General features: G+C 30.9%; 1 protein-coding gene across 1 annotated transcript; it reads left to right on the forward strand.

Moving 5' to 3' along the window:
- The first annotated feature begins 9,334 nt into the window (after positions 1–9,334).
- On the forward strand, positions 9,335–18,048 carry LOC146527331 (calcitonin receptor-like). The gene is made up of 10 exons (XM_085206544.1): positions 9,335–9,462; positions 9,981–10,071; positions 10,416–10,507; positions 11,546–11,672; positions 11,819–11,934; positions 12,697–12,770; positions 13,176–13,282; positions 13,681–13,788; positions 14,009–14,108; positions 17,703–18,048. Exons 1-10 carry the CDS (start codon positions 9,338–9,340, stop codon positions 17,744–17,746), a joined length of 984 nt encoding a protein of 327 aa, XP_085062670.1. The 5' UTR covers positions 9,335–9,337; the 3' UTR covers positions 17,747–18,048.
- Positions 18,049–19,379: the final 1,331 nt, after the last annotated feature.

The following is a 19,379-nucleotide window of genomic DNA, read 5'->3' on the forward strand; positions in this document are numbered from 1 at the left end:
TGTTTTATTTTAATTACTTCCTTAGATGTTAGATTAAATTCTTGATTTTTCGTTAGCAAATATAAAATATTCTGAAAATTTTGATAAAAATTAGCAGACTTGTATTTGTAAGAAAGTTGTAAATGATGGTAGGCTTTGACTAAAACACTTATAAGAATATTTTAATGTTGTCAATTGACTAAAACACTTTTCTACTCATAATTTTGAAACCACTTTTATAATTATTATGAATGTATCAAATCGTTATCGTTATAGTTTCGCCTCTCAACAAGAAAAAAATCTTGTCTTGAAAATTTAACGGAAAGGAGAAAACGAAGTGTGTTGATACTAAATTTCCTCTGCTTACCCTACTATGTATAGGATTCTCAACTAAAAGTCGCCATATTTTAAGAAATACAACAATTTAGACATTAAAATAATTCACAAACATACATTAAATTGATGACGATTATATAAATATTATTAGCTCTTATTCATTTTTAGTACTTTTAAATAATTGTTTTAAAAAAATACAATAAAGCACTCTAGATTTATGTTGTCAAACATTATGTCATATCATGAATGAAAAAAAGGTAACAAAAAAGATGTTATTACAAGAAAATTATCTCAAAGTCACATGACGACAGTACATGAATTTAAAAATAATATAATTATATACTTTTTTTAATAAAAAGTATTATATTTTGCATATATATACGTGGACTCCCTTTCAGATAAAATCATATTCAATTTTTTGAGCAATGGAATGGAATGCTTTTAGGATTTAGCCTCGAATGAAAATTCATGAAAAATCTTTATGTACACGCATTCCTGTTTGTGGGACCTATAAATCTTGTTAGTTATTGTACCGTCAGCCAGAGGCCAGTCGTGGCGCGGGTTCAATTCTCCACTAAGGAAATGAAATCCTCTGCCTACCCTGCTATATAATGTATACAGCGTGAAGGTTAAAATTAAATATTATTATGTACTGATTTCAACTACCTTGTGATTATAGTTTTCATCTAAACTATTATTGAATACTAACTTTGAATGTTAATTGACTTTTAAATAGAAAAGAGCAGATACTATTCTTGCCGACTCTTCTCATCAGTACTAAACCGTTGGTGGTTGTATCTTCAATTAACGATTCAAAAATGGTTGCGGAATTCTTTATGGTTAAAGAACATTCAAAATGTAAAAATGTTAACAAAAATCAGTTCACGCTGTATCCCACACAAGAGAGGAAGACTCGTGTTGAGACACTCCGTTCCCCACTTTCCGCCGAATTCTGGAGGCATTGCATGTTGTGTGGCGGAACTTAACGCCGCGCTCTGCCTTGGCACCAGAGCGACGAAATAGGAATATAAACGTAAATATTTCACTTCCTTGAATGGGGATCGAAGCCAAAATCTTCGCGTTACAGTCACACCCTTGTGCCACTGCGCTACGCCGGCCTCATTACATTATTTTTTTTCAAATAATAAAATAAGTTTATTTTCATAAGATACTTTTCTACCGCATTCCTCTAATAGGAGGGTAGACAGAGGAGAGCTAATGTTAAGACATTTCATTCCCTACGCATCGCCTATTTTTTTAGATATAGCGTGTAGCACTTTCTCGTACCAAATCGAGGAATTGAAAATAATGAACTCCACCCAGTGAGAATCGAACCCACCACCGTTGTGCTTATAGTCACATAGGCCTGATGACGTGTTTACATGATTTTCATTTCTTAAAAGAAAGTAACATGTAGGCATTGGCCATAAAGTCCACGCAATCGAAGCTGCAGGCGGCCATTAGTTATTATCAATATAAGGGTATAAAGCAAGAATTTTATAATTTACTTTATTTCATTTAAAATTGATACTTTTACGTAGGACGTATAAAATGAGTTTTACTTTTATAGCTTCAATCTATTAAATAACTTTGAATGTAACAGTCAAAACAAAATATAATGAATATTTTTTTAAGTATTTATTAAAAATATATTTTTAGGTTTCTTTCTTCTATGCTTTTAGTTTCAAACTGTATCCTGCATAAATCAGAGTAGGTAGGAAAACCTAGTGTTGAAACTCTCCGTTTACCAATTTTCGAGACTGAATAGCTGAATCCAACGACATGCTTTCCCTTTTTACCTGAGCAAAGAAATAAATTAATTCATTTCCCCGAGATGACATCGAATCGACAACCACGACGGTTGCTACGACGGCCCAAAGGCCTAGCAATCCTAAAGGATTGTTTGTTTATTTTATTAACACTATTTTCAGATAATAAAAACTCAACTCATTTCAAAAACATTAATATAAATATATTATGTAAATTCAATATAATAAAAATAAAAGTATAGTAAGTTCAATATTTAAAAAATACTCCTGTATTGACTTTAAAGGAAAATTTCATACACCCTTGTGTGTAACATTTGTTGATCGCTTGTTGAACCTGTTGCATGTACGCGGCTGTTTACACTATGCGATGAGTGTCGTCCGTTCCATATTAAATATTTTTAAGGATGAATGTGTAATATAGAGCATGTTTTCCAATATATATTTTTATAGCTTCACGCTGTATCCCGCATATAGCTGGGTAGGAAGAGGGAACCTGGAACAGGTTAAAACACTTATTTAACATTAAGTCACTTCCATTTCCAACTTTCCGCCGAATTTTAGAGCTGTGTGGCGGAATTCAACGCCGCGCTTTGTCTCGTTACCAGAGCTTTGAAATGATAATATTAAATATTTATAAGGACATAACACGCTTATGTCTTTTGGAAGTGTCTTGTTGTAGCTGTCCCTAGTGTTATTAGACCCCTCGGACGCACAGGTATAGCTTTATGTCTTTTAACAGGATATGGGAGAAGATAAAGGTCGCGTGAAGCGGAGTACTTTGAGTAGGACGCCGAGATTACGCCGAGAAAATGGTTAAAGGTTTTAAAAACCTATAAATATTTTAAATATATTCTATATTTATTATATTCTTTTGAGAAAAATCTTTTTAGATTGACAGCTTACTTGCATTTCGTAGAGCTTCTACGTGGGGGCGCGTAGAACTGTGGATGTTAATATCACGCGTCACCCTTTTCTTTTCTAACTTATTATCCAACAAAAACAACTTTAGGTAATTAAAAAAAGACAATTTTCATTTCAATAATTTGGCAAAAAAAATACTAATAGTATACTAGGCTGAACAATTAAAACCTAATATAAAGTCTCTGTTATTGGCTGTCCGCCCGAATTTGGAACCTTGTATTAATTGGCGAAACTTAACACTGCACTTTGTTCTCCCAAAGCTGCGCAACTATTATATTTTATTATTTTTAATGGTAAAGGAGGCCAGTTGTGGTGCAGGGTACAAAGTGTGCTGAAAATAGTAAATTTTGATTCGATCGTCACTCGAGGAAAGGAAATATTTATTTAAATGTATATTTTCATTTCTTCGCTCTGGTGTCTAGGCAAAGCGTGGCATGAGATTTGCCACTCAACACGCAATGCCTCCAGAATTTGGCATAAAATGAGGAACGTACTATCTTAACACGAGAATCCCTCTGCCGACCCTTCTGCATGCGGGATACAACGTATAGCTAATTTATTTATTTTTTAATTTTTAATGGAAAAAAACAAGGCGAACGAGTGTACGGGTCACCTGGTTGTAAGTGTTCATAGCTGCCCACAAGATAATAATCCCCGAGGAAGAATCAATTTCACAAGCATTGGGTTTACAGTCTGATGATGACTTGATATATTATCAAGGCCATCTGAATAAAAAAAAATAATTAATTAACAAAAGATAAATCGTTGCTGAAATCGAATAGTATAAAGGTATTTCCAGTGCCTTCGAGCTTTCCATTAACAATAAAACCTGCGCAGTCTATCATAGGCCAACGCTTGTTGCAGTCGGCTGCAGTTTCCTAGTTCAGTCAGCACCTGACCGCCCTGTCCAGAGGGTGTGCCAAAAACTAGGCGGGAAAAAGTTTCACCTTCCACATATATGTGCTTAAAAATTATTCTCAATATATAAAGTTTTTTGAAAGTTGCAAAAACAAGGAAAAGTCTTATTATACTTTTTTTTTACATGCAATAAAATAAGGTATTGTCTCGTTTTGACGTGTTTAATTTTTTTTTTTTATATTAATGTTGTTTACTAAAAATCTGTTTTATTAAAATTGTTTTATGGTTTTTACATTTTTATTATAATATAATAATTATTATATTAATTGTTTATTCGTATTTTATTCAGTCGAAATTACTGATTTTCAAAAAAAAAATAATACTGTTTTGGCGATGGTGTAGGATCCAGAGTATCGTATTCCGCTCAATCCCTGTGTGTGATCGAAAATCAGTAAGTATTTTTTTCAATTTCTTTATTTTTTTTATAATTTTTAAAAATATTTTTAGCTGCAATGCTAGTTATATCAATATTTTGAGAGATATTTGTATTGTTCAATTTAATATGCTAAGCGTCATAGAAATATAATAATAACATAGTAAATTATGGAGTACCTGCACCGGCACCTGCGAATATATTACTACAGCTATTGCCTGCTATCAACTACAGGTACAACTTCAAATCGCCGTCTACGGATTGACCACTTGTTGCTGCCGTCACTCGCGAAAGCCATACCAGTTCAAGAAGGCCCCGCGAAATTAAATTTACTATCAAACAAAATTTTTATTGGCATTTCATTGGAATTAATCATCGGACTTTTTGTACTTCGACATAACTAACTATGCCTTGGAAATTAACTTGTACTATATCGTTTTATATAAGTTATACTTCATCCTGGTCTCTGACGTGGTACTTGACTTGGATTCCAAGTATGTTCCCTCACTGGAACATGACTTGGGGCTTGACTTGGCATATTTCAAATGGTTTTAATTTAAACTTGAAACCTAGTTTCAATATTGTCTATAATATGATTCGAAATCCAACTTCAAATTCAGCTTGGAATCCAGGTTATGATATTCTTCCAATTTGGACTGTCAATTTATCAAAATCTTGGAATGTGAGTTCACTTATGGGTTCTGATGTAGAATCTTCTTCTGATTCTGAGCCGGTATTAAATTTGGGTGACTCCGAGCCTGAATACGATGTAGACTAAGGCTCATTGGACCGACATTGAGTTTTGACTTTTTGAATTACCTTCAATATTACGTAGGTTTTGATAAAGCTTCTTTGTAATGAGCTTGAACTGAAATTCTATTACTATATTATTCACATAAGTAGATACTTATTTATTATTTTTAAAAAAAAAAGGATACTTTAAAATTATCGCGGCAACGCAAGTAATATTAAAGTTAAATTCAATAATTCACCTTGTAATTTTTATCATTATCTTACCGTAACTTCATAATGATGAAAATAAATGAAACAATGGTGAAAATCGATAAAAACATAAAAATCGATGAAACTATAATGAAAATCACGAATGATAAATAAATCAATGAAAGAAAAAATATTTGACCTGGTTTCTAGGAAAATGGATGAAAACTGTTGAAATGTAGTTATTTAATTATCCTGTACTTTTAAATTTTAATTATTCTGTACTTTGCCGTAAGTTTCGACACTAAATTATTTGTTTATTTTTTTAAAATCATTATAATTTCAAGACATTATTGGACGTAATTAAAAACTTTTTTTATATGTAAGTAAAGAGATGTTTAATAGAATTTCTGGGTACTTAATGTGTTTTATTAATCTAATAATCTATTTATTTTTATAGTTATTACTTTCTATTTATTAATTTAGAAATTATATTATATATGTATATATATATTATATTATATATATAAAATATATAACACATTAAAATGCTTACAAAAAATAAATAAAGAAGAAACCACTATAAAAATAATTATATTACTACAATTTTATTGTAATAGTAAAATACTCTTCATTATAAATATTGAAAGATGTTATTGTGTGAAAGTGTTAGATATTATATAATATAAATAAAAATTAAGTAGGTACAATTATTGACTAGAAATCTTTCAAAATAGGATTTTACAGAGGGATTTCAGAATATTTGCGTTAAGATAAGATTAGATTAGGCACTAAAAATGAAATAAAAAATACATAAGATATTATAAACAAGAATAAGAAGAAATAAGGTGTTTTTATTTGGCAACATTTGTCACGCTTCATGCATTTTATGATTTTTTTTAAACATAGCTAAATTTTTATGGTAAAAATTAAGATATTATAAAGTTAAAGTGCAGTACTTTTTCTGAGGTATACAGAGCAAATCGCTTCACACATACCAGGATGGTGAAATGCAAATAATCCATTGGCCCGAGTAGAGATATATTATCCACAACCAATGTGTTTATAGTCAGACGCTCCACCACTGCGTTACGGTGATCTCCTTTTACTTAAATTTTAATTCGTAATTTTAAAACACTTATTTCTTCATTTAGAAATGAAACGTGTTCGTTAGAACTCACGGCTGAAGTAGAATTTATATAGGTCCATCTATATTTAATTCCATTTCGTATGACAAAACGTAACTGGCTATCAGAGAAGGAGAGAATGAAAATGTGCACTCGCACCTGTCTTTCTCTTGTCCCCACAGTATACGAAGTGATTATCTCTCTTTCTTTGTTCACTAACTTATATCTCCCTCTCAACTTTCGTTCGCTTCGCCCGATCACATTTTTCGTAACGCTCTCGTCACACATTCACCCAAGTCAAACGTCCGTAAAGAAATTTTACTTCAAAAACATATTTACATACGAAAGTCACCATTGCTTAAATGTATTCAGAGACCTCTCTGTAAGACTCCTTTGAGGTTCATCAGGGCAGGAACTAAGAGTTCATTACGTGAAACAGTTCCGCCAAAATTTGATGTAACGTTTGATCATTACACAGTCAAAATTATATACATATTTAATGCAAATTACTATATAAAGTTGTTGTTTTATATCTATTTTCATACATTATTTTACCTTCACGCATCCACTGCATCATGTGAGTTTGGCAAAGAGAAGCTAGTGGTAAGTCAATTCATCTTCCATTTACCTCTCATTCTACATGTGTCAAGGAAAATCCTCCATAGCGGAATTCCAACTCACAACTGTCGCTTACATTTTCATACATGCATCGCTTTTTTAATTATCTTTTTCTTTAATAAAACAGAGCCTGCTTATATTAAATTGAATCTCTTTGAAAAAGAAAAACAGGAAGTTTTCAATTCGACTTTCATGATTCGACTTATTTTGTTTGGTTGACCATACTTTAGAATAGTTTATATTTATTTTTTAAAGGAAAATACAATAGTACATCGATTTATAATAAATTAAAATTTTAAAAAGTACAGTTAGTAAATTTTGCAATAACATTTTTTTTGTTATAATAATTTATACAGCAGAAAATGTCATTTTATTTTATAATTTTAAAATAAATTTTATTTCGTATTTTAATAAGCCAATTTTGATTATGTTATCATAATTCGTACCTTACGGAGAAAACACATAAGAAGTTTGATATTTTTCAATTTAATCATTTCTTTTCTTCTTCTTCCGCTTACGTATACGATTATTATTTTAACAAATATTTACATTTAAAATATCTATACATAAAATTTATATTTAATAACTAGTGAAAACACATACTACTACTAAATCAGAGAAATCGTAAAGGGTTTTTGAGAATGTTTAGCCAGATTTTATTAACAGAGAATTTTCTCATTTATTGCCATACATACATTTATACCATACATAACATATCTTTCTTCTTCAGCTTCTACTTCTGCTCATATTAAAATTTGTAAGTAGAATTTGAAATCCTGACCATTCTACTTAGACACCTCCTAACTGTACCACGATTTTAAGTATTAAATTTATATATTCGTTAAAATCATAATATTTACTATACATGAGTTCAATAAAATGTAAAATATATTTAATAAATATGTTTGTATTGCAAAAAGGTTTTTATTTAATAAGCAATTACTATTTACCTAAACGACATATTGAAACAAAAATAAATATTTTTAAACTAACTGAGCCATCCGTTAGTACGGTTGAGTACGGTTCATTTTTTTATTATAATAATTTCACATGATTCAAATGATTATAAAAGCCATAAAACAAAAATGACCGAGGCTGTAGGGGCGCAGCGGCACAGGGCTGTAACGCGACGGTTCTGGGTTCGATCCCAACTCGGGGAAGTGAAATATTTGGTTACGTTTATATTTCCATTTATTCGCTCTGGTGTCTAGGAAAAGCGCGGCGTTGAGTTCTCCAGACTTCGAAAGACTTCGACAGAAAGTGGGGAACGGAGTGTTTTAACACCAGGTTCCCCCTGCCTACCCTGCTATGTGCGGGATACAGCGTGAAGCTGATTTGATTTGATTTTTTTGTAAAACAAAAATGAATATTATTATCTGATTTGTTAATCATAATTTATTTTTCTGTCCGCTTAACAGGACCATGATGAAAAAATATATATTTAATATTGAAAAGCGGGATGACGCTAAAAAGGAAGAAAATGAGCAGTACATAGAAATGGTAAAAATTCGTGATTCATGTTTCACTTCAAATAATACTAAAATGAACATTATTTTTGATAACCCCAATATGAATAAAGACGGTAAGTCTGAATTTGAAATTTTAAATAATTATACTAATTTATTAGCAAAGCTGGCCGTTCTTTTTGTTTCTGTGATTACTCTTTTTAGATATTTCAATAGTTACTTCAGGCATCTGTCATATATTGTTAAGAGCAACTGTTGAGTTTCTTGCCGGCTCGTCTCAGCAGAACTGCCTTCCGAACCGGTGGTGTAGCTTTTTGTTCATATGTTCATTCGACGATTCAAAAGTGCTTATTATAATAGTCTATTTGAATAAAGAATATTTTGAATTTGAATTTTTATAAGTTCAGTTATTTCAACAAGCTAGAATAGGCTTGTGCTATGACTTTTGAGATAATGAAATCTCTAATAAATTAAAGAAACTTCTGTATTCTGTCTGTGTTATTGTCTTTCTAAACTTTCTATTAGTCTTTTAATCATTTTATACCTAGGCAGCTTTTTTGAAATAAAATAATCACCTTTAAGTTTTTGATTAACATATTAACTATCGTACAATAAGGCTGTGAAAAGAACTAAGGTTGTATACTATAAACATCGAATGAAAATAGATTACTGCCATTATTAACCATATACATATTATCACCGTAATACATTGTCATTCTTAATTATTTTCTTTAAATGTCTCAAAGAACTTAATTGTTGCTTTTTTATATATTAGATAACTATTTTTTTTATATATTTGCTTTGTATAAAAGTGACCATTATTCATGCATAAGCCTTTTCTGTTGTATTATCGGAATCTTATCTGAGAAGTTACTTTTTTTAGAAGACACGATGTACTGTCCAGCCAATTTCGATGGGAGGTTGTGTTGGGATGCCATTCCAGCAGGGGCTGTTGCTTCCCAACCGTGCCCTGAATATTTAGTCGGACCTGGTGTAGTCAAAAATGTTACCAAAAAGTAAGCATTCTCTTAGTGAAAATATATATATATATATATATATGTCACTTCAGTTAACGAGGCCTCCTTACACAAGCTACTAATAATAATAATAATAACTCTTTATTGTACACCCAAGAAAAGACACAAAAAATACAATAACATTATATAAATGTACAAAAGGCGGCCTTATTGCTTAATAGCAATTTCTGCCAGGCAACCTTAAGGCAGAGGACATAGCAAATTAAGATAGGGGTAAGGTGCAAAAAAATATAATTAAGGGTATAAAATAAATAAGAATATATTTACCATAATAACACATACAAAGCATACATAAATAAATATAGCCGTATCAATAAAAGTGATCATTATTCATGCATAAGCCTTTTCTGTTAATTTTTCTGTTAATCCTTTTCTAATACTACTAAGTACTTCACATACGGCTAAAAAAATGTGAAACTGAAATAAATATGGAGAAGGATATTCGTGCATTTTGTTATTCGTTCATTTGTCTATTGATCAAAATTATTTTAATTTAGATGCCTGGAAGATGGATACTGGTTTACAAAAATCGGAGAGATGAGGCCATGGGCCTCGTACTTAGAATGTTTTTCACCAGATGACGAAGAAGTAAGCATAAATAAATTAATACTCGATAATTTAAGTTTACTACATAAAATGAAATTAATATCAATTTTTGGATTGATATGGATAATATTTCGAAGAGAACATATCAAAACTATAAGTAACTTTTCTCTATTTTCCACCTACAAACGATATTCTTCTATAAACTCAGTTATGATAAATATTTAACGAGAAGTTTGCATTTGCGAATGGCGTAACTTAACACCGCTAATAATCTGAATATTTTTATATTATTGAAATAGCATATAGTAGCAACATTTAGAATATTTCTATGCTTGATCAAACCTATATACCGGTATTTATTTAATTAGAAACACTTTTTTTTTCAGTTCAACACTCTAGTAAAAGACATTTTTTATACTGGTATGATTACAGCACTCATTTGTCTAATAATGACCATCGTGATATTGGTTACATTGAGGTAAGTAACTTAATACTTTGCTAGTTCCGTTTTTCAAAGTCATTTATTGCAGGATTTTCACAAGAGAGCTCAGAAACAAAATAAAATATTAATCCATTCTAAATTTTAAAAACTAAACTAGCTTCACATTGTATCCCTAGCGGGTTAGTCAGAGAGTACGGAGAGCCAAACGGTATCTGCATACCTCTTTCTCCTCGTCCACTGTCTTCAACCCCTTCATTCATGCCCTCCGGGGAGTTCTCATGCTTTTTATGTTACCTTCCTCCACTATCTTTGATACTGTGATTTCGAAGGTCACTTTTCGCTCACTTTTCCGTCATAGATATTCTTTCATCACTCACTCGTTCGACGTGCCCAAACCAGCTGAGCGCGTTCTTCATTCTCCCCGTGACATCCTCGCTAGTACATTCCTTTCTGCGTATCTCCTCATTGCGACTATTCTACAAATAGCTAATCCACGCAATCCAAGCAATCAATAATATAAAAGTATAAAAAAATATATATTTTCAAATACTTGCAAAAAATTCGACTGCAAAGCGAATTGTAGCATACGAGTACATTTGTACTTTGCGAAATGGACATATCAAGTACTAAATATATACCAAGGCTGCGAATGTTAAATGTACATACTACCATGTTCTGGTTCTGTTCCTTTTTTAGCCTCACGAGACACGTGTTGAGTGGCGGTTATCAACGCGCAATCTTTTTCTTTTTGATCGGAACGAGGAAGTGACAATAACTGATTACCCCGAATGAGAAACAAACCCATAACTGCCGCGTTTACGTTCTGGCTTGGAGGCCCAGCAACCTTTCTATTTTCTATATATATTTATATAGAAATAATACCTAAACAACTGCAAATGAAGGGCTTAAAATTTTAATTTATGTCATATACAGTTGTTTTTTCAATTTTTTAAAGAGCCATCCTGTGAAAACGTACAAAATGTTGGAATTTGATAACGAAAAAAATCTTTAAAAAAATACATACAATATTTTTTAACAATTTAATAAGTAATTAAACTGTAAGGTATTTTTCAGATTTATAAAGCACCTTAAAGTTAAACTCCACTATCAACTTCTTCTCGCACTATTAACTGACAACTTCTTTTTTGTTGCTTGGTATAATATAGTCGTCGTGAACTCGGAAGTCAGGTTGCATAAAATGGTAAGTATTACTGGTATGTATAATATCGATTTCTTTTCATTTTCATGTTCAGATATTTTAGATTTAGGCCAGGATCCTTATGTATTTTGATTTAATAATGAATATTTTATTTAATATTAATAATTTTTATCAATAATTCCGATCAGGTCATGGCGAGGCCAGACATTGTGAGTAAATGGTTATGCGTGCTCGGTTGGCTAACGACCACGTTCTTCATTGCCGTCCGCGCCGCGGGCCGTAACAAGGAGGGACGGAATTATCCGTAAGTACTTATTACTCTTAGCCCTGATAAGAGATATTGAACTTATAGTTTTTAATATCTACTCTGCCGATTGCTTCGTGAGCGACAGCGTGTGATATGCTCTCATGGCTGGCACCCTTGATGGACTTTGTTTGAATGATGACAGACAGAAGTTAATCCCTGAGACTCATTGATAGTAAGCAGCTCCCATATCTTGGCCATATATACTCCTCCGCTACCGTAAGAGGCGACGAGGCCAGTCCTAACTCATGGCACGTCCGCACCTTGGTGCGACAGGGCCCAATGGTCAAAATCCACCTGCGTATGCAGGGCATTCCCCTATGATCGCTACCCCTTTCTCGACTGTAAATCAAAGCTCGTATTTTTTCTTCAGACCATCATAGGTCAATAGCAGTATAACCATTTCGAAAAAAAGAGAAAAGTATCCCGTACACAGTAGGATAGTCAGGAATAACCTAGTGTTAATCCTAGTGTTAGTCCTTTTCCCATTTTTCGCCGAATTCTGGAGGCATTGTGTGGCGGAGCTCAACGCCGAGCTTTGCCTCGAGACTAGAGCTAAGAAATGAACGCATTTCCTCGAGTGGAGATTGACTTTACAACCAATTGCGTCTACAGTGAGAGTTATTAAAAAAATCGTTAAAGAGCACTGGTGGTAGCATTTAACTGTCGGAAATATCCTGCTAAGCGTGAAAAGAAGCTAATTTATTAATATTTTATTTTAAGTAAATAGGTTTTTAAAATATTTTATATTATAATATATAGGTTATGGATGACTCCATCTGGCAAACACTGGATGTACACAATGCCGATCATTATCGCGACATATCTAGCATTTTGTAAGTACATAGTTGATAAATGTTTCATAGTTATATTTGTTATATATATACTGGAACTACTTACATATTATTTCATATTATTTTTTAACGTAATCCTAACTTTTCAAATAAATGCTGTAATTTATGTATATAAGATTATTTATTGCACTAAATTAACACATAATAAAACATACATTAAGAAAGGGCATACACAACGGTGGACTTATCTCTAGAAGAGATCTCTTCCAGTCAACCCGTGGAAGTGGATAAGTGCAAAGTAGCGGGAAAGACAAGATAGTGCAGGGAATTTTATGTATTGTATTACAATTTTTGTATTTTTAATTTTTTTTTGTGTTAGGTTGTTTAATGGCGAGATTGCGATTTATACTCACATGTAAATATTATATTTTTTGTTATAAATAACAGTTGCACTGGTTCACTTCGTCACCGTGGTTGCGGCTAAGGTTATCGGGTTACCAGACGAAAGCTATATAGTAGACTTTTTATATGTGATGAAAGCTCCTTTAGTTTTGGTAAGTTGTAGATAGATACATATATGCACTTTTTATATAACACAATGTTTCCTAATTTCATAAAATGCAGTTGTAGATTTTATGATTTGGGAACTGCGTATGTTAACGTTAGGTTCCCATTATCTACCCTGCCATATGGAGGAAAAACAAAAGTAAAATATATATATATATCTATTGTCATTTTAATAACCAGGTTAAGTTATAACATAAGATTGTAAATAAGCTGCTAATAATAAGAATTTCAGTTAAATCTTACATATTTTAATCTATTCTGAAATATAATGTAGACTGTCAAACACCGGACTCTCTTGCAGACTCGTCTATATGATTTGTTGCATTTTACCTTTGAAAATTAACCAAGAAATATTTAGGTAAGGTATATTTAAATTTTTTCTTAGATACCCATATGCGGAATGCATTTCCTACTCGTCCCCTTCAATCCGCCGGAAACCAACGTCCTGTATAAATATTGGAAAAGGTTCATGTCCATGGTACTTTCATTCCTAGTAAGTATAAATTTCATTATATCTAGGATTTTCTCATAAAATACATTTAATAAGCTAAGTAAAGGTTACTTCGTTATTTTAAATTATTAACATTACTGAACAGTTTTATATTAATGTCGATATTTTTAAACAATAAATAGGAAAAATTATGAAAATTTGTCTAGCACCATTCAGCGAGCACTTATTCTATAATTATTGTAAATATGTGGTTTTTTTCTAGAGAACCTGTGTAACGTTCCTCATGTACAACAGTCTTACAATCGCTATTCGTTACCGAATGACCCGCTACCATCGTTTCCACTATATATATCCGAGGGAAGGTTAGATTTTTATCTTATATTTATATCTATTTATACAGTAGTAAATTTGAGGCCCTCGTGATGCAGAGGCTCAAGGATGTGAATGTAACATCTTCGTCATTTCCTCGCTTTGACATAAAAGCAAAAAGCTCGGCAGTGAGTTTCGCCACTCAATACGTAATGCCTCAAAAAATCCGGCGGAAACTGAGGGACGGAGCGTTTTCACACTACGTTTAATTAATTCATTCATTCAATTTTCCGAATGTTACAAAATAAAAGTAAAATAATACAATTAAATCGTTTATATGAACACTAGCGACTCCCTCGCGTCTTCGCCCGCTTCAATAACTATTAAATTATTTATTTACTAAACTTGATTAGAACAGAAAACAATTGAATATCTACGAAAGTGCAAACTAAAGTTTTTTTAATAATCTTAAGTGTGTTATTATACCTATATTAAAACGGGAATGTAATTATGTGTATTAAATAACTAATTTGGTAGCAAAAGCGGGCGAAGCCGCTGTTGGGTCGCTGGTAATAATATAATAAGGACTTTAAAAAAAACCTAACAATTACTAGTTCCAGAGATTGAATCCAAAATTTGTATGAGTATTTTTTCATTATGCTATGTGTAAAGGTGATGTTTATATACACAAATCAAATCAGCTTCACGCTGTATCCCTCACACATCAGGGTAGGCAGAGGGAACGTAGAGTTAAGCTCCGTTCCCCACTTTTCGTCGAATTTTGGAGGCATTGCATGTTGAGTGGTGGTCGCCGCGTCACCGCCACTCTGCTTCGAAACCAGAGCGAAGAAATGGAAATATAAATTTAGATAAATATTACACTTCCCCGAGTGGGAATCGAACCCACAACCGTCGCGTTACAGTCACACCCTTTTGCCGCTGCGCCACGTCGGCCTATGTTTATATATACCGTAGTAATTATACAGGGTGTCCCAGGAGTCAACGATAAAACGAAAACAGGTGATAGACCAAGTCGTGACAGTTATGAGAAAAATATTTAAAAAAATCTGTGTCATGTATTTTTCATATTATATTGATTTTAAAAAATATCGGAAAAACCGACACCCTGTGATGGTTTTTCACGTCCCAGGACTACAAATATAACTCTTGACTCCTGGGACACCCTGTATAAAATTATTTGAATATAGCAACCTCTATGTAAATAACATGTATATGTACGAAACAAACAATATACACCAAATCGTTGCAGAAATAGACACATGAGCTTTCAAATATTAAACCAATGGAAAGTTTGAGAGCTTCCTAAATGAATTTCACGTGTTAAATGGTAGGAGTTGTGAACTAAAATATTTTGTATTTCTTTTATAAGAGTGCGAAATTAGTTCTAGCTATGTAATAGCCGTCATCAACAACTTTGTTTTCGCTTACTTTAGGAATAACATCCTGAATATCCTGCGTTTTCCCGATCTCGTGGAAAATTTGAAATATCTCGTTCTACACTCCTCAATCTGCCATATATTTTCTTCTCTACTCTCCTTAACCTGCCTTCATGCCGAGTTTCGACTTTCTTAGTCCAGTTGTTTCGTTTATACACTTTCTGCAGGTAATAAATAGCAAGGTTAATGATGGCAAGTGTGTAGAATGGTAACAAGTGAGTAATAACTAGTTATTTAAAAAAACTGTTTCAGGAACTTTAAAACATCCGGAAATTCGTAAATTCATATCGTTCATTCATATTCATATATTTAAATGGCAAAAAGATAGATTTTTTTTATGACTATTAACTTCAATCTTATCTTTTAATTTACAGAAGGGTTAGTCATGATTACATTACAGAAAAAAAATGAAGAAACAGTAATATTTGTAGTCTTAGGGCTTGAAAGATAATCACAGGACGTCAGTTATTTATTTAAATCAATATAAAAAGAAAAGTACATGAACAAAGTTATTTTTTATATTTTTCTTATAACTGTCACGACTTGGTCTATAATCCATTTTCGGCTTAGTATCGATTTCTGTGACACCTGTATATTATTGTACCCTAAGATGTCAAATAATTTTCAATATAAAAAAATAAGCAAATACGTATACATTTCAACACTCGTTTATAAAGAGCGATACACGTCTACCCTCTACAGCCTCTCGAGGCACACTGACCCATATACGAGGGTTCGTTCAACTGAAATTACGGTACATACACAAATTTATTAAAAAAACATCTTTTATACAAAATTTTACTTTAAAATCCCCTTATAATGAAGCTTAAACTTTATTTAAGTCGTCTTTTATGAAGAAAACTAAAAAATAATTGTATTTGTTTGAATTTTGTACAGAATAATCTACATACACCCATCCCTTTCAGCCGCTCAGGGCGTACTAGCCACTGACCTACCCCAACTCATATTGTAGTCTCGTTCACTCAATCACGAGCACTTGTTGAATATAGTCAATGAAAGTCGTTTTGCTCTACGATGTATTCAAAGAGATTTGATTCTATGTAAATGTAAGAAAAAAAAATATTTTGATGGTTGATTGTTTGCGCCATTCTTAAATTATTTAATATTGAGTCGTAATAATATAAATGGTATATTATTTTTTTATAAATCCAAGCCCCCTCGACGTCCGGTAGTCTTGTTAATTCGGAAGAAAAAAATATATAAATCATCATCATCATCATCATCAAAGTTAGTACATCTCTCTATCGGGCATATCCCCCCTAAAGACTAGACTAGACTATAGTCAAAGTCAAAATATCTTTATTCCATAAAAATGCTTAACATTTACTTGGACATGTCATAAAAGTAGAAAAAAATGCAAAACAAAATAACCAAAAAAAAAATGTGCAATTTTGACTTGAAAAAAGCCCGTTCAAATGGTTGAGCTCATGAGAAGATACAGAAGAAACTCATGGCCACTCTTTTTAACTGCCAATATTTGTTACAAATTACAATTAACAATTTTAACTTAGAAATAGAGCAACTCATATACTTGACAAGACTCCCTAAGATTTTAACACTAATTCTTTCTATTTAAAGCTATTATTTTTTAAGATTACGGTCTTGAGATCTATTATATCCCTATCTTAGATTAGGTCTTATTTGTCACATAACGACATTTGCTATTTACTCAAATCAACTTGAGCATATACTACTCTCTTAAAAAAGTCTTATCTACAATATTATTTCTATTTAAAAAAAATAGGAATTAAATGAGAAAATGACCTTAGTGATAAATATCTGGGGTTGGACGTTATTGATGCTTACTCAGAAAGATAATACCCATTGGTTATAGATGGGTACATTTGCTGCAAATTATATCTTAAAAGACCAACTGTTGAGATTCCCACCGGCTCTTCTCAGAATGCTCTTCTTATTTTCTTTAGTACTGATAACTTTGCAATTTCAACGTGTTTTGTAATGACCTAATTGAATAGAGAAAAATTTTATTAAATTTAAAATATAATCCATAGGAATTTAGATAGATCCTCTCTTAGTGCTCCCCTATACTCAGAAAGCTATTGCCGATTTCAGCGTTCTACACCGCGGAATTCGGGATGTGACAAATATTTTTAATATGACGATCCGATTTTTACAAGAGCGGGTTATAATATGCTTTCATATTTTCAGGCGTATGCGACTATGGTTTCCCCGAACGTGAACACATAAATTAAAGTATATTGAAGAAGCATTTTAAAAGGCGATGAGAATATGGAATATCTGAAAAAACGCATATATTTTATGATCAAATTCTTAAAAAAAAAAATTTTAGCAACTTCACTTTTACAATTCTTATTACTCTGCATTTATATACTAGTAACTGTGACATCAATGTGTGATATCTATGTTTTAAAAATAGTATTAAATTAAAATAAAAAAACTTTAAATGTTTTTTAGATGTAATTTGAATTTAATAGATTTAAGATTCAAGTAGTGATTTAAAATTCAGATAAAATAAAAAAAAATAAAAAATATATAAAATAAAATAAAAAAATAATTTATAAAATCACATAATATCTATCAATGTTTTAAAAATAGTATTAAATAAAAAAAAAACCCTTAAATGTTTTTTAGATGTAATTTGAATTTAATAGATTTAAGATCCAAGTAGTGATTTAAAATTCAGATAAAATAAAAAAAAATAAAAAATATATAAAATAAAATAAAAAAATTATTTATAAAATCACATAATATCTATCAATGTTTTAAAAATAGTATTAAATTTAAAAAAAATCTTTAAATGTTTTTAGATGTAATTTGAATTTAATAGATTTAAGATTCAAGTAGTGATTTAAAATTCACATAAAATAAAAAAAAAATAAAAAATATATAAAATAAAATAAAAACATAATTTATAAAATCACATAATATCTATCAATGTTTTAAAAATAGTATTAAATTTAAAAAAAAAACTTTAAATGTTTTTTAGATGTAATTTGAATTTAATAGATTTAAGATTCAAGTAGTGATTTAAAATTCAGACAAAATAAAAAAAAATAAAAAATATATAAAATAAAATAAAAAAATAATTTATAAAATCACATAATATCTATCAATGTATTAAAAATAGTATTAAATTAAAAAAAAAACTTTAAATGTTTTTTAGATGTAATTTGAATTTAATAGATTTAAGATTCAAGTAGTGATTTAAAATTCAGATAAAATAAAAAAAAATACAAAATAAAATAAAAAATATATATATAAAATCACATAGTAATATGTGTATTTTATTATCAAACTTAAATCAATATTCTTAATTGTCTAAATTTAAACTTATAATCATATTTATATTTAAGAATGTAGTATTAAGGACGTAACTCTGAATTCTGTGCGGTGTCAATCAATAGATACAATTTAGATTAGATGGCCATCGGGGCGCAGTGGGATATCATCTGAATGTGATGGTTGTGGGTTTGATCCCCACTCTGATAGATACACTATAAGATGGTATAATATCTTTGTATGTATTTCTTATAATAGATAATAATTAGTTTAATGTCAAATTTTGTCTATAATAAATGTGTAATTAATAATTAATTAATGTGTCATTAATGATAAGTATATTTAGAATTATAAACCATATATTATAAGAGTTTTAGTGAAGTAATAAAATAGTCATCGTAGTTTAGGGCACAACGTATTTCATTTCAACCCTAACCTAACCCAGTAGCTTGTAATCAACCAGTCCTTGCAAACCATGGAAGAAAAGTCTTTAGTTCACATTTACTGTACTGATATTATTTCATATTTAGATAGAATTATAGTAATAGGATACAACTAAAATAGGAAAAAAAATAAAACAAAATA

This window comes from Heliconius melpomene, chromosome 21 (genome assembly GCF_056956725.1).
Source record: "Heliconius melpomene rosina isolate 202511_hmr_F chromosome 21, ASM5695672v1, whole genome shotgun sequence".
In the NCBI taxonomy this organism is placed as follows: domain Eukaryota; kingdom Metazoa; phylum Arthropoda; class Insecta; order Lepidoptera; family Nymphalidae; genus Heliconius; species Heliconius melpomene.

Excerpts from the sequence above, each read along its gene's own strand:
- LOC146527331 (XM_085206544.1), top strand. The coding sequence starts at position 9,338 with ATGTACTGTCCAGCCAATTTCGATGGGAGGTTGTGTTGGGATGCCATT. Across the intron at positions 10,072-10,415 it reads TTTCACCAGATGACGAAGAA|TTCAACACTCTAGTAAAAGA; the intron begins GTAAGCATAAAT and ends TTTTTTTTTCAG. Across the intron at positions 11,935-12,696 it reads AAGGAGGGACGGAATTATCC|GTTATGGATGACTCCATCTG; the intron begins GTAAGTACTTAT and ends TATAATATATAG.